The sequence below is a fragment of the Archocentrus centrarchus genome, unplaced genomic scaffold (assembly GCF_007364275.1).
Source record: "Archocentrus centrarchus isolate MPI-CPG fArcCen1 unplaced genomic scaffold, fArcCen1 scaffold_82_ctg1, whole genome shotgun sequence".
NCBI classification, from domain to species: Eukaryota; Metazoa; Chordata; class Actinopteri; order Cichliformes; family Cichlidae; genus Archocentrus; species Archocentrus centrarchus.
Genome location: NW_022060292.1, coordinates 269628 through 283611, shown reverse-complemented (window position 1 = coordinate 283611; position 13984 = coordinate 269628). Strand labels below are relative to the sequence as shown.

Here is a 13984-nt window from a genome sequence, read left to right as displayed (position 1 = left end):
CTTTACCGTATGCATTTCTGCCTCATTATGCAAATGAGGAGGGCTGCCTTCTTGCTCCAGCTCCTCTGCTATTGGTCAACAAACAAGAAGGAGCAGGATCCATGTGCAGATCGATTGTGCATGCCTGGGTCTTTGACTTCTGTTTTAACAACCAACGTATTGTAATGGAGGGAGCGGAAAGACGGTCTGTGTCGGACTTGTTAAGGGAAGCTGCAAATAGATTGGATGAGTTGGAACGCGGTAAGTTTTCAGCTAGGTAGAGTTTTGTAATTTTGTCGAAGAATAGAGTTTATTCATATTGTCTTCTTATTAGCATCTGCCGGTTCAACTCCACAAGCACAAGGCCCCACCATAACGCCAAGGATCAACACAAGTAAGTGTTTTTTTTTCCTCCTTGTCTTTGTTTTACATGCAGAATAGTTGTTATTGTTTTAATGTTTGTAAGTCAACAGCCAACGTGTGTGTTTTATAGTGTTTTTATAAGTTTTAATGCTTAAGTTGGGGATTTTACTTAGCTTACGCTCACCAATTGGCATACAATGATGAAACGTCCCCGATTTCATCGTTTGGGTTGCTTTGCTGAAGATGAGGACTCAAATAAAATATAAATGAAACTTTTCTTTAAAAAAGGCAAGATGAGTCGAGAGTACAACGGCTCCTGGTTGTATTTCAGAAATCTGGTTACCTTAATGAAACAGTTACAGCCACTGCTATAATGCAGTCCTGTGTGATGGACTTGAAATGTTCAGTCTGAACTGATAATGGTCTCATTTAAATTGTACTATGACCGACCAAACAAGCAAACAAGAAAAAAAAAGGATTTCAGGCAACAACTTTAAATGAGCTTTAACACTTGCAAGGTGAATGTAGCCTTGTATATAAGTATAATTTGTGCATTTGTAGCTTTGACAAGATAAATCATTCACTGATGGTGAACAGAGATCTTATAATTCAGAATCTGGTGCATTTTAACCCATGTCCATGTAATCTTTTATTGCAGGGTTGGGTAGCTTAAAGATACACATTCAAATACTTGTAAGAGTTTACACATTTCTACTCTTGTACATATATGTCAATATATTCACAGTGTCAACAACACCTGGAATGTCAAATGTTGCAGGACGACATCCTGTTGATGGTAAGCTAATATATATGCTGAAAATTATTTCTTGAGAAGACATGCAACTGTGGTGCTAGGTACATTTCACTATTTCCATCCCCAGTTGAGGTGTCAAGACTGTTTACAAGCAGATCAAGTAGAAGGCATCAAAGACGCAGCAATGCAACTGTCAGCCTCGCCACATATACACACATTTTTTGTTGCCTTGGGCGAAAAGATTCAACAGTTGTTCCGAGGCGACCAGAGAAGGAATGTCTCCAAAGGGCAGGACTAGGTGAGCGGCGCATATGTTTCCGAGGTATGTTATCTACGTTATTGTTGCTTGAACTATTTTGCTGCTCTAAGACAGTAGAAAAAATATTGTATTTCCATAATGTAATGTTTATAGTGTAACAACGTCCTGGTTCTGTCTCTCCAAAAAGCAAGACTGTATGGTAACACATAGAATAATTTTTAGGAAAATTTTGGTGAAAATCTTCTGAAGCTCTTTCTGAATTATTTTGAAAATTTACTGCTTGTTGTCTGTTTTTTTTAGAGCAGCACAGTGTAGCTGTGCACTTCCACTGAAATGTGTTTTCTCTTTCTTAAGCCACGTATTTTAAAATTAAAACAGAGATAACATTTGTTCTTCTTGTTTTCAGTGGAATTCAAAGACTCCAGTGATAACAGAGTTTGGTGGTAAAGTGGTATTTCTTAATATTGTGTGTCTATTGTGTGTTTATTTTTCAGGTGACTTTCACAGCTGTGAGGAATTAACAGATTGTCTTTATCAAAACTTTCCAAAGTTGAGGACTGCAGGGGGCTATGAGTTGCTCAAAAGCTCTGGTAACACAAGGAGCCGCCAGCTCTCTGTTATACAGTGCCCAAATGAAGGGTACAGTGTGCAATATCTGAAGGAACCAAGCACTATGATTCACCACTCTATAATTTACATCCGCCCTCTACAGTGCCATCTCAGCTTGGAGCCGGTAAATATATCTGCTTTTAGCTAATCATTTGCTGTTATTTTCAACTGTGTTATATGTATGTAGAGAGAGAGAGATGTAGAGAGATGTAAGTGTGTATATGTAGATTTGTTTTACTTCTTAAAACTGCTGTTTGTGTGCGGCTTCAGTCTTTATATATTTTTTGTACTTTTACATGTAGGAAGAAACTGAGGGACCTTCTAACACATATTTTGGACCACTGATGCCATGTCTTCTTTGTGGAGAGGAATTTCCGTTTTCACAGATAAGGTAACACAATCAGTCTTGTTCAAGGTACTGATCCAAATCTAAAGTTCTCATCTGTACACCTGGTTTTCTTTATAAATGCAAATGGACAAAATCTATGTAGTGCTTTTCCAGACATACTACCCACTTAAAGAACTTAACACTTCAGTCACATAAACTCATTCACAATCACATTCATATACCAATATGCAGATCGGTAGGCTTTAGTCCTTCCAGTGAAGTGATAAATAATTAACAGCTGAATCAGAACTGATGTTATTTGGGAAGGTGATAAGTCAAACTTGTATTTACGTATGGATGGTTAGTTAACTTGTATAATGCAAAGTTACATTCCATGGATAGTGTATAACTTCCCTATCCACAATAAGTTGTGTCCACAACAAATCCATAGCTAATAATGTTTTTATAGATAGGTGGTGCACATAGTCTGAAGCCATCACATAAAACACATTGTTGAGAAAGACATAAAGACACAGATGGCGAGGTTTACCCCCAAAAGTATTAATAACTTCATTTGTATGTGCCAACATCTTGTTCCTGATTAATTTTTTTTTTTTTTTTTTTGTCATATTGAAATGTTTGTATTTCTTGTTAAAAAGTACTTCAGTAATCTGAAATTGATTGTTAAATTGATTCTTAAGACGATCACAGGATGACAGGGAAAGACAGACTGAAAGTGAGAATGGAGAGGAATCTGTCCCTTCCACCAGTGGGGCAAGTCGCAGCTCTTCACGGCAACAAGTTGTAGATATAGTGGTGACACTGGAGACAGGTTCAGATCAGGGTTTGTAGAGTGATATCTGCAACCACCAGCAACAACATCTTATGTAGATTTGTCTGTCTGTCCATTGCCATTTCAAACAAACCCATTTCTGTTAAAAATATGTTTTGTAACTCATTTGTTATGCATGTGTTTTGTCTTTAGCTGGTCCTTCAACTGCTCTAAGCACACAGCAGCCTAATCCTCCAGATATTCAGAGGGACCTCGGACATGGTAAGTAGCATGTACAGGTTAGACTTAGGACTCGAGTCTATTACTCAATAAACACGTTAGTACTCAGTTTAAATCCATGGCCACTAGGGTGCCATATAATGTTGGGCAGCTGCAGTAAATGCATGGTTTCCAGTTATCTCAATTATGAGATCTGCATCTCGCTATTATAGGTTTCTCATTAGTTGACATCAAGATCTTGTAATTATGACACTTTTTCTCGTAATTACAAGGTTTTTGTTGTTTTTTTTTTTTTTAACCTTGAATGCAATGCACTTCTGTAGTTAGTAGTAAAGGTGAGACTTTTAAATAATTAGTTCTTGTTCACAGTTTTTTTTTTTTTTTTTTTTTTTTTTTACATGCTGTAGGGGTTTGTCTTTAAGCGACTGTACGTTTACAAAAGCCTTATTTTACTTAAAATTATCTTTGAAAATACTGTCCCAATGAAAGATATTTAGGAAAAGGGCCCTAGGTGTATGAATAGTTCTTTTCAGGTTCCAAGATGGCGGCGCGCACAGACGCAGCGGCTCACGGGTCTTCCTTTCGGTGCTCTTTTTTGTACCTTTTGTATTTCATATTTGTTTGTTTTGGTGCTCCAATCTCATTGTACATCCTGTATAATGACAATAAAGGCATTCTATTCTATTCTATTCTATTTTTTCTGTGTGTCTGTGTTGTCAGAAAATGAATGGCAACCTGGCATGGTTGTATGTAGCATATGTTTTGCTCGTTGAACAGCAGATAGGCACCAGGTTTCAAGCTACCCTATATGGAAGAAGCAGATTTAGAAAATGATTGGTTGGAATGGATGGTTGTGTATAATTTTGATTTTTGGCTATTTTTTTTATGTATATAGAATCTGAAATTTAAATTCACTAATCAGTTTGTATGCCTTTTCTGGTCATGTTTCTTTCAAGCTTGGATTACAGAAGTAGTTCCAGCCAAAGCGTCTGAGCTGTACATTGAGTCAGTACATGAAGCAAACAAGGATAAAGAGAGTCTTTCATTTACCCTGAGTTTAAGAGATACCCTGAAGGAAAGGAACCGTGCCATTCTGAGATTCTACAAAAGGCCACGGGTGCAGTGGACTAACCCACTGCGATGTCATCTCATAGGTAAAATATTCATTTATTTTTAAAAATCCTGTCAACTCCTCCAACTGCCCTTGTAAACTCGACTGCTTTGTGTCCAAAAAGAAATTAGTCCAGTCTTGACTCTACAGCTGGATGGAGACATAATGTCTTGCAAGAGTTTGCTTTAATTTTTGGACCCACAATTGTCTTCTGTCTTCAAATTGTCTTGTCTTTTTTTTTTTTAGGTGATGCTGCCATTGGAGAGGGTGTTAATAGACATGTACTTTCAATAGTCATGTCAAACCTTCAGAATGGATTCTTGCTTGATGACGAAACTGGTATGGTTGTTAATTTTTTCATTTTCTTGAATTGGCGGGTATGGAGATTGTTCAGAAAAACCTGTTTATGTTAATATTATCAATTGTTGTTTGACAGAACTGAAGACATTGCTGTTTGAGGGTGAGCAGGACCATCTCACTCCCTCTACATCGAGGCTGCTCCTAGAAAGCGACTTTTTCGTGGTGGCGGGTCGAATTATCGGCCACAGCTTTCTGAATGGTGGTCCTTGTCTGGTTGGTCTCAGCCAAGGAATCATCCATGTGCTGTTTGGAGGGGAACCAGAAACAGCCACTGTAACTGAGTCAGATTGTGCTGACCAAGATGTCCGTGAGGTCATAAGAATGGTTTGTAAAATTTCAGTTTTACTTTGAAAATACAAGACCTACAACAAAAGTTTTTTTTTTCATGACAATTTTTGTAAATAGCATGAGATACAAACTCTTTTATTTGCACATTTTTAAAATTCTTCAGATGTACTTTGGGCTATATGTTTAGGTTTGCATATGTATCATGTGATGCCATACTGCTTTATTTCTCCTACAATAAATACTTAGTTACAGGGAACAAAGGATTTGTCAGAGGAGGAGAAATCCGTGGTTCTCTCTTTGACGTTGCCATGGGATCTTCCTGGAGTTACAGTCAATAACAGACATTGGCTCCAAGAAAAAATACTCCTCCATGCTGTAAGTTATGGTACCTGCAGAAACAATATCTGATGAAAGGCCACAATCTGTTAAAGTGAACATAGACTAGTATTGTTCTTAAGTCACTGCAATCATGACAGCCCTACCTGATATACCTACATCATAATGGTTTTAAATGTGGAATGATAAGAAATTGTTTGACAGAAGGTTATTTTTTTGCAAGAGATTGTCCTTTTTTAAAAAAAAAAAAAAAAAAAAATAGCAAAATTGATGGAAAATCTTTATGGTGCCTATAGAAATAGTCAACTCTATATTTTTCGAACCACACATTCAAAAAATGAACTCCACAATTATAAAAATCCACTCATTAAGCTTTATAATTTTTATAACACTGAAAACAAAGATTTTAAACAACAGTATTTTATGAGTTCAATTAAAAAAAAAAAAAAAAAGGTTATTTTATTTCAAGGTTTCAGGATCTCATATGAAACACGCACCCCAGAGCTTGAGAACATGCTGAACTTATCTCTTGAACATTATGACCACAGGACCATACTGAGCTTTGTAAATGTAAAAAGTGCTGCAACTGGAATTACAAAATGAAAAAACTACTCTCGATTTCCAAAAGTCATTGTCTTTGTCACAACAAATTTATAAGATTTGTTTGCTTTATTTTTTCAAAGAAATTGTTTTTTTTTCATGTGTAGGTTTTGGAAAGAACAGCACAACAGGTGAAACAAATCCGAAGAGGGCTGAAAGACACAGGTGTGTGGGAATTTTTCAGTTCCAGGCCTGATGCTGTGCCAGTACTTTTTCCAAGGGCCAGTGAGGCAGAGATAACCCCACAGGTAAGTTTACTTTGCAAAGATTAGAATCCAACACTGCATACAAATAACCATCTGTCCCATATGCCCGCATATCCATTAAGGTTAGTGGGTGGAGATGGTGCCTACATCCAGCGGTTGGGGGCAAGAGGTGGTGTACACTTGAGATGGCTTGTCAGCACATCCCAGTGCATGCCAACACTTACTCTTGTATTTCCTATGTGTGTTTTTCACTTTTGGACTGAAAGACAAACATCTGTACACATCAAAAGTTCTGCCTTAACACAGTTTCTCATTTTCTTCAGTTACCTACATTCCAAGTAATTTACAGTGAAATTTCTTTTTTGTAGATGGTAATCGATAACATAAACTGGCCTAAAGATGAAGATATAGATGAAGACATACTCTCGTTGGATGATCACTGTCTGATCATGAGCTTCCTCCGAAGATTCATAGAAAATGGTAAGCAAAGATTATACATTTTTCAATACACTTTATATATGCTTTTGGAAAGTGAATTATGAACATGTAAATAATCTTGCTAACATAATACATTCATTTGTGTCATAAAAGGAACATCAGACATCCTCAAGAGTTTACTAACATTCTGGACTGGCTGGGGTGTGGTATGCTCCAATCTCGAGGTCGAAGTTATTGACTGCAGTCTCCCACAGTCGTCCACTTGCTTCCTGACTTTGAAGCTATCCAAAAACCACAAAAACTATGAAGACTTCCACCAAGACCTTATGGCAAGCATTTCTTCGGCCTATTCTGGTTTTGGTCAGATTTAAGCTGGGCCATTTAAACAACGAATGTTGTTGGTTATTGGTATTATTACTTTTAAATTGTTCTTATGGTTCAGTCTCTTGATAGATATGGATATTCTGGAATAATCCACTTGTTAATTATGTATTAGAATTTGACAGTACTCAGCGTTGTTGTTGTTCTGATCAACTATAAAAACAGTTCCATATTATTGTAGGACGTTTTCTGAAAACATTTGCTTAAAAAAAGAGATTAGACCAACAAAGTCATGAATAGACATAGCTTAATTACAAACGGTTAAATCTGATATTATCAACGAATTCTTAATGAAAGCTGAAATGGTTTCATAACAGTGATTTTATTACATATATACATATCTGTGCAAAACAGGTCAATGTTCACGTCTGGATACAAGATGCCTGACCTGATATATTGTATCTTCACAGCAAATATTGAATAAAAAAAAACAATTTGAACAGAAAAACTGTCATTTCTATTACAAAGATCTAAATGTCACAGTTGTTATGCCAAAAGAGGCACAGACACATGTTGATGAGAAGCAACTACCCTCACCAAAAAGGAATGTGTATACATTTCAAAAAAACAAACTTGCAACTACTCTCTATCAAGCAAATGTCTTTGGTAGCTGTAACCTAAATATTTCCAAATATTACAGTCAGTACATCAATTGTCTGTTGATAAACATTAATCACATTTGAAAACAAGCCAGTTGGATCTGGTAGTGTTTCAAATTCCACCTGAGTCAAAGGCCGTGGAAGCTCAACCTCTGGCACTGTCACCCCATCATGATGGCGACCATATGGACTCTCCCAGTCAATACCATATTGGAGGTCAACCTACACAATATTTTTGAAAGCATGATGTAAATTACATCCAAATTACACGCACTTTTGTGTGTTTGGACAAAAAAAAATAATTTCACTTTCTAGAGTGGCATTAATAAAACCAACCTGTGCGGGGTCGTGACCTTCACGTTGGTTTTGAGACCACAACAGTAGCGGTGATTGGTTCCCTTCTGTGCGTAGTTTGTGGTTGTTCCAGCCGTCCTTGAAAAACTGCAGATGTCTGTTGGGCTGAGGTAGAAAGGCCCAGTGTAATGCATACAAGTGCACCTCATTGTCTGTGTGAAGTAGGCCCTCAGTCTCCAGGTAGCAGAAAGTAGTGTAAAACAGATCCAACACTCCCCCAAATACATCTCTCCACAACCTTTCAATCCTGGATAGAAAAGAAAAGGTATTAGTGTGGAAAAGGTGCAGAACTAGGTTGTCATCATGCACTTATATATAGACCTACAACTCATAAAATAATAATGATTAGAATTTGTTAAACAATGAGTGGAAATATAAGTAAAAAATGTTTTGATTTGATCAGTATAAATAGTAGGACATTAAGTGAAGTTGAGTTGTATACAACATTTCAGCAACAAGGAAGCTGAAGTGCTTTACACCAATAAAACATAATCCAGTAACCAAGTATGAAATAGGAATAAACCTTAAAATTTTTTAAATGTACTCTTAGAAAATAACCTACATCAAATTTGTTGATAAATGTTCCAGTTACTGTTAATCAAAGGCAACTCTAGACAGGTGGATTTATAGCCTTTATTGAAAAAATGTGTCAGCTGTTTTGTATTTTTCCTGAAGTTTGTTCCAGGTTAGAGGAGCATAAAAAACTGAATGCTGCTTCTCCATGTTTTGTTCTGGTTCTGGGGATGCAGACTAGACTACAACCAGAAGACCTGAGTGGTCTGGAAGGTTGACACAATGACAACATGTCTTTAATGTATTTTTGTTGCTAAGGTTTTGTGTGATTTATAATCTAACAGAAGTATTTTAAAGTCTATTCTGTGAGCTGCAGGGAGCCAGTGGAAGGACTTTAGAACTGGGGTGATATGCTCCTGCGATATCTTCCTGGTAGAGTAAAGTAAATCGAACTGTATTTACAATGTACCAACTTTTATGGAAATAGTCTGGATAAAAAAAACATGGAGAGCACACAAAGACTTTAAGGTAAATACCTCTGGTTATGTGTGCTTCTTCCAGTTAGGTGAGAGTTTCTGTTTGGGCCTCTGGTTGAGACCATGAAGTGTGCCACTTGTACATTCTCTCCTCCTTTGTCAGAACGAACACGTGATGGCACTCCATATGTATTCACAGCTTCAAGAAAGCTGTTAAGCACTGTTGTGGCACGATTGTTGGTGGCAGCAGTCAGGTAAACAATGAGGCGGCTAAAGCCATCAATGCCCCCGTGAACAACAATTCGCCATCTGTACAGACAACAAAAAAAGTTTTGATTAGCACTGGTACAGTAACATAGTTTAACAGTCTTACTGTGGAGAGGTAGGACTGTATGTTGCTATGGGAGCATTTGCTGGAGCACCTAATCCACACAGACACTCTGATCAGAGGACGAACACAGGAGGACAGCTACTGTGACTTTAATGCTGAAGCACACTACACATTCTTTACAGTTTGTCCAATACGGCACAATCTGTTTCAAACACAGACAGGTATCAATGTAACTGAAAAATAACTGCCACCAATGGCTCAATATATATATTCCTAAACACCCCTTAGCTGCCAAACAAGATGCCTGATATAAAACACTAAGTTCAGCATTAAACAAAAACAAACACTAATACTAGATAATTTGTAACACTCGTGTTTGCTGAATTTAGGCCTGGCATCCAAAGCAAATACAAATCATAACTTCAGTGCTCTTATTCTGCAGTGTCCATCACTTATTAAGAAGGTAAATATGGACATGCCAAACCACAGGGTTGTTTCCTAAAGAGTCCATTTTTCTCTAGAGAAAACAATGTTATCTGACTTTAATCTCATTGAGTTTGTTGGTGTCCTTGTTAAGTCTGTTTCTTAAGGCAACTAATTTGTCTAGTATTAATCATTAGAGTTCCTGATTTTCTGTTCTATAAAAATGGAAACACTATAACTAATACTTTAGAAGACTGCATGTAATTGTAATGTCAATTTGCTTCCTCTTTTGTTTAAAGCATTACATTAATCTCTGACCATGACCGCTCAAAGCATTTTTATGAAACCATTTTTATGAACATACATGAATACAATGTATTATTATAAATTATTTTAAATGCTTCATACAAACAATACGTTTGACGCTTCAGAAGCAGAGTGACTTCGTTTTCTTGACCAAAACAGTTTTATGTGAGATGGTTGCTATAGCACAGGGAAATTTTTTACACTTGATTTATGATGATTTAACTTGTTACCCCTCTGACACTAATCCATCACTCCAGAATTTCTCTAGTCTATTTATTTTAATACAGAAGTTATTTCTCTTTGTCCAGGAAGTATCTTAAGTATTGTTCTTGTTTGATCAAACAAGTAAGTCTGACCTTATAAGTTTATGGTTTCCATCTATGTGCCACAAACTGTTTGGAGCTGGAACAGAGTATCTTCTACGCTGAACAGTTTGAAGCTGGAATGTGCGCATCAAAATTCCCTGCTGGTCCACACGGCGCATTGCTTCTTGCACTCGTCTTCCTTGAAAAATGAATGAGACCATAATTAAAACATGTTTGATTTGGAGGTGATGAACAGAATCAAAAAGAAAATTTAACCCATCAACTGTTATCTGAAAACATGTACATGCAAGTCAATGGGTCCATGAGGACACTGGTGTCTTCAGGACAGTTAAGAGGGCATTAGATTATTACCATGTGATTGCTATAAATTTGAAAAAAAAATTTTCCTTTCAATCGTGTTTTTTTGTGTGTGTGTGTGTCCTTGTTACTTTGCATAGAAGTGATAAACAATGAGCTATCTGTCATACAGCACATTATGTCTACAACTGCAATAGGTGCTTATCAGCGCCATCATAAGCACATCTGTTATAGACTTACTTTGGATGTGAATACTAGGGTTTAATATTTTTCCCGAAAATGACATGAATCAAATCCCGGGAAATGACGAGCCATTTCCCGGGAATCCCGGGAAAAAGTTTATTTATTTATTTATTTTAATTAGGCCTTCTGTAGCCTGTGTCGGCCTTAACCTATTGTGATATTGTAGAGGTAGCTTTCCAGCTATGTCCTGTTATGCCCAGTAGGGGGCAACGTTGGCTTGATTAACGCAATAAAACCTACATCTCGGCATTTGAGTGCTCGAGCTATGCGGTGTTGTATCGTTCCTCAACACTCCCTTAACAAATATAATTCAAATATTCCTCCATTGTACATGGAATTATACCAAGATATTTTACAACTGCTGGTGCAAAACAATACGGTTCATCTCCACAGCATTGATAAAGGCTCAGCCACGCTGTCGTGGCGACATCTGTTACACTGTATCTCCACCAGTGGAACGCTGTAATAGTCATTGAAAAGTTAACTACCGTACTACACTATAATATGGCATAACACAGGGCCTTGAGTAATGCACTACGACTTGGTCATTGCCATTCTGGCAACAGCAAATTTATAACACCGTGTCTGAGGGTTAAAGTAGGTTCGCTGTGAATCGTCTTTTGAAAAACTGGCCAATCCTTATAGCCTAAAAAATATACATTTTACTCAACTCCATTTTAAAAGCGAAATATGTTAAAGCAATCTATTTCATGATAATTTCTTCACCCATTAGGCCCGTATCCTAATTCATGGTTGTTAGTAAGCGGCTGCAAACGAGGAAAAGAAACACTCGAAGTTAAACAGATATTTCTTTATTGTTCAGGGCAGGCATATTTTATAGGCTATATAATGCAATATAACAATATATAATAATATAAAATTATATAATACAAAATACCTTAGGGTAAACACATTGCCTACGATTTTAACAAATTAAAGAGGAAAAAAGTACAACTGTGTAATACCTGTATTAAAACGCTTGCGATGAAGGCTGAAGCCTTAAACGGAGGCTGAACGTGCCTGAAATGAAGAGTAATGCTTTTCGCATTAAACGAACCCTTCTCTCAATATTTCCTTAAATTTAACATTCTGAAGCTTTCTTTTCTTTCTGAAAGTCAAATCGACGCGCGCGACTTTTTTCCCGGTTTCCCGTCTAACGTTTCCCGGGAAACGGGAAATGGTTCTGATCGCATTTCCCGGGAATCCCGGATCCCGGGATTAAACCCTAGTGAATACCTCGAGCATTCAAGTAGCCCAACATCATCTTGTATCCTGTATTGGGATGATAACTTAGAATGTCTCGCACAACTCCATCCAACTCATCATCTCCGATGTTGCTGAATAAATCCGATACTCTACGAGAAAAAAATAATACACAATGTCTAGTCAGTAGAAAACAATTGACTATGTGTTTCTTTAGCAAACACATAGGTTTTGACCATTCATATTATGTCATTAAATATACAGCTAATGCTAAATACTTTTGACAGCTCCAAAATACAGTCACACTATTTGCTGAAAGTGAGGTTCACCACAGTGATTGAAAATTGACCAGACCGGATTTCTGACACTAATGTATTACACATTTTAAGAGAATTAGTACCATAAGAGCTATGTGGAAGTGCCGTGTAATGGTGGATATTAACACACATTCGTAATTATTCTGCTGATGCGGTCTATACCCTCACACAAAATTAATATATTTTAATATGAAGAACACAGCTCATAATTCAAAACTGAACTATACTAGTACAGGTTAAAGGCTTACCATACATATTACGTCACTATGTGTACAGTTGAATACATAACAGATGTTCCGCTACAATTTGGAACTATAATGAAAATAGAAAATACTACTGAGTTCAAAGTAGCAACAGAAACACAACACGTACTTACCTAACACCATAGTCTGCCATCCGCCGGTGAACTGTTCTTTCACTGACCCCAAAAAGTTCCGCAATATCCTTTACTGACAGACCCACAAGCAAAAACGATTCCAAGGCTTCAGCGGGCAGCAAATATCCAGGTCTCCCAGCAGTTCTTGTGTGGTACACAGACTTGTGCAAGCGACACGCCACCTCCTCCAGAATCTGGAGAACTAATGGGTCAGCTTCACTATCCGTGTCTGCAGCTAAATGCAGTAGCCTCTCATTCAAAATATCCACGCGAAACAATAAATAGTCATCAGTGACAGTATTGCTTTCAGCTAAGCTAGCAAGGTGCCTTAATTCTTCTGCAATTGCCTGAGACATCTCTGCTAAGCGTTCACTTCCTCTAAATTTCTGCAACAAGTCAAAGACCCAGGCATGCACAATCGATCTGCACATGGATCCTGCTCCTTCTTGTTTGTTGACCAATAGCAGAGGAGCTGGAGCAAGAAGGCAGCCCTCCTCATTTGCATAATGAGGCAGAAATGCATACGGTAAAGGAAAAAGAGCAGGAGGAAAAGGCAAAACAAAACATTTATATTTCTTGATGAAAACGCATGCGTAAGGAAAAGGAAAAAGAAAATTTATACATTTCTTGATGAAAACGCATGTACAAGGAAATGGAAAAACACTCTATATTTTTACATTTCTTGATGAAAACGCATGCGTAAGGAAAAGGAAAAAGAAAATATATACATTTCTTGATGAAAACGCATGTACAAGGAAATGGAAAAACACTCTATATTTTTACATTTCTTGATGAAAACGCATGCGTAAGGAAAAGGAAAAAGAAAATTTATACATTTCTTGATGAAAACGCATGTACAAGGAAATGGAAAAACACTCTATATTTTTACATTTCTTGATGAAAACGCATGCGTAAGGAAAAGGAAAAAGAAAATATATACATTTCTTGATGAAAACGCATGTGTAAGGAAAAGGAAAAAGAAAATTTATACATTTCTTGATGAAAACTCGTGTATAAGGAAAAGGAAAAACAAAATATAGACACTATATATATATTTCTGCTTTTATTTCTAATTATGTCAGTTTCGGTCCTCCATAGTTGAACCAGTACTTCAATTTTTACCAAAGTATTTTTCACACAAGTACTTGTACTTCTAGTGAAGTACAGAATGTCAGTACTTCTGCCACCTCTGTTTA

General features: G+C 37.0%; 2 protein-coding genes across 2 annotated transcripts; one reads left to right on the top strand and one right to left on the bottom strand.

Annotated features, from left to right (window-relative positions):
* On the top strand, positions 1 to 7429 carry LOC115777862 (uncharacterized). Its single transcript, XM_030725878.1, has 15 exons — positions 1 to 240; positions 314 to 373; positions 1088 to 1138; positions 1224 to 1418; positions 1850 to 2088; positions 2267 to 2355; positions 2994 to 3136; positions 3278 to 3346; positions 4261 to 4458; positions 4662 to 4754; positions 4852 to 5099; positions 5310 to 5438; positions 6107 to 6247; positions 6574 to 6685; positions 6797 to 7429. Exons 1-15 carry the CDS (start codon positions 102 to 104, stop codon positions 7012 to 7014), a joined length of 2124 nt encoding a protein of 707 aa, XP_030581738.1. The 5' UTR covers positions 1 to 101; the 3' UTR covers positions 7015 to 7429.
* Positions 7430 to 7612: 183 nt separating this feature from the next.
* Positions 7613 to 13171, bottom strand: LOC115777867 (uncharacterized). Its single transcript, XM_030725889.1, has 6 exons — positions 12789 to 13171; positions 12129 to 12247; positions 10383 to 10530; positions 9027 to 9275; positions 7960 to 8224; positions 7613 to 7845 (listed from the first exon to the last, which is right to left on the bottom strand). Exons 1-6 carry the CDS (start codon positions 13142 to 13144, stop codon positions 7642 to 7644), a joined length of 1341 nt encoding a protein of 446 aa, XP_030581749.1. The 5' UTR covers positions 13145 to 13171; the 3' UTR covers positions 7613 to 7641.
* Between the last annotated feature and the right edge of the window lie 813 nt (positions 13172 to 13984).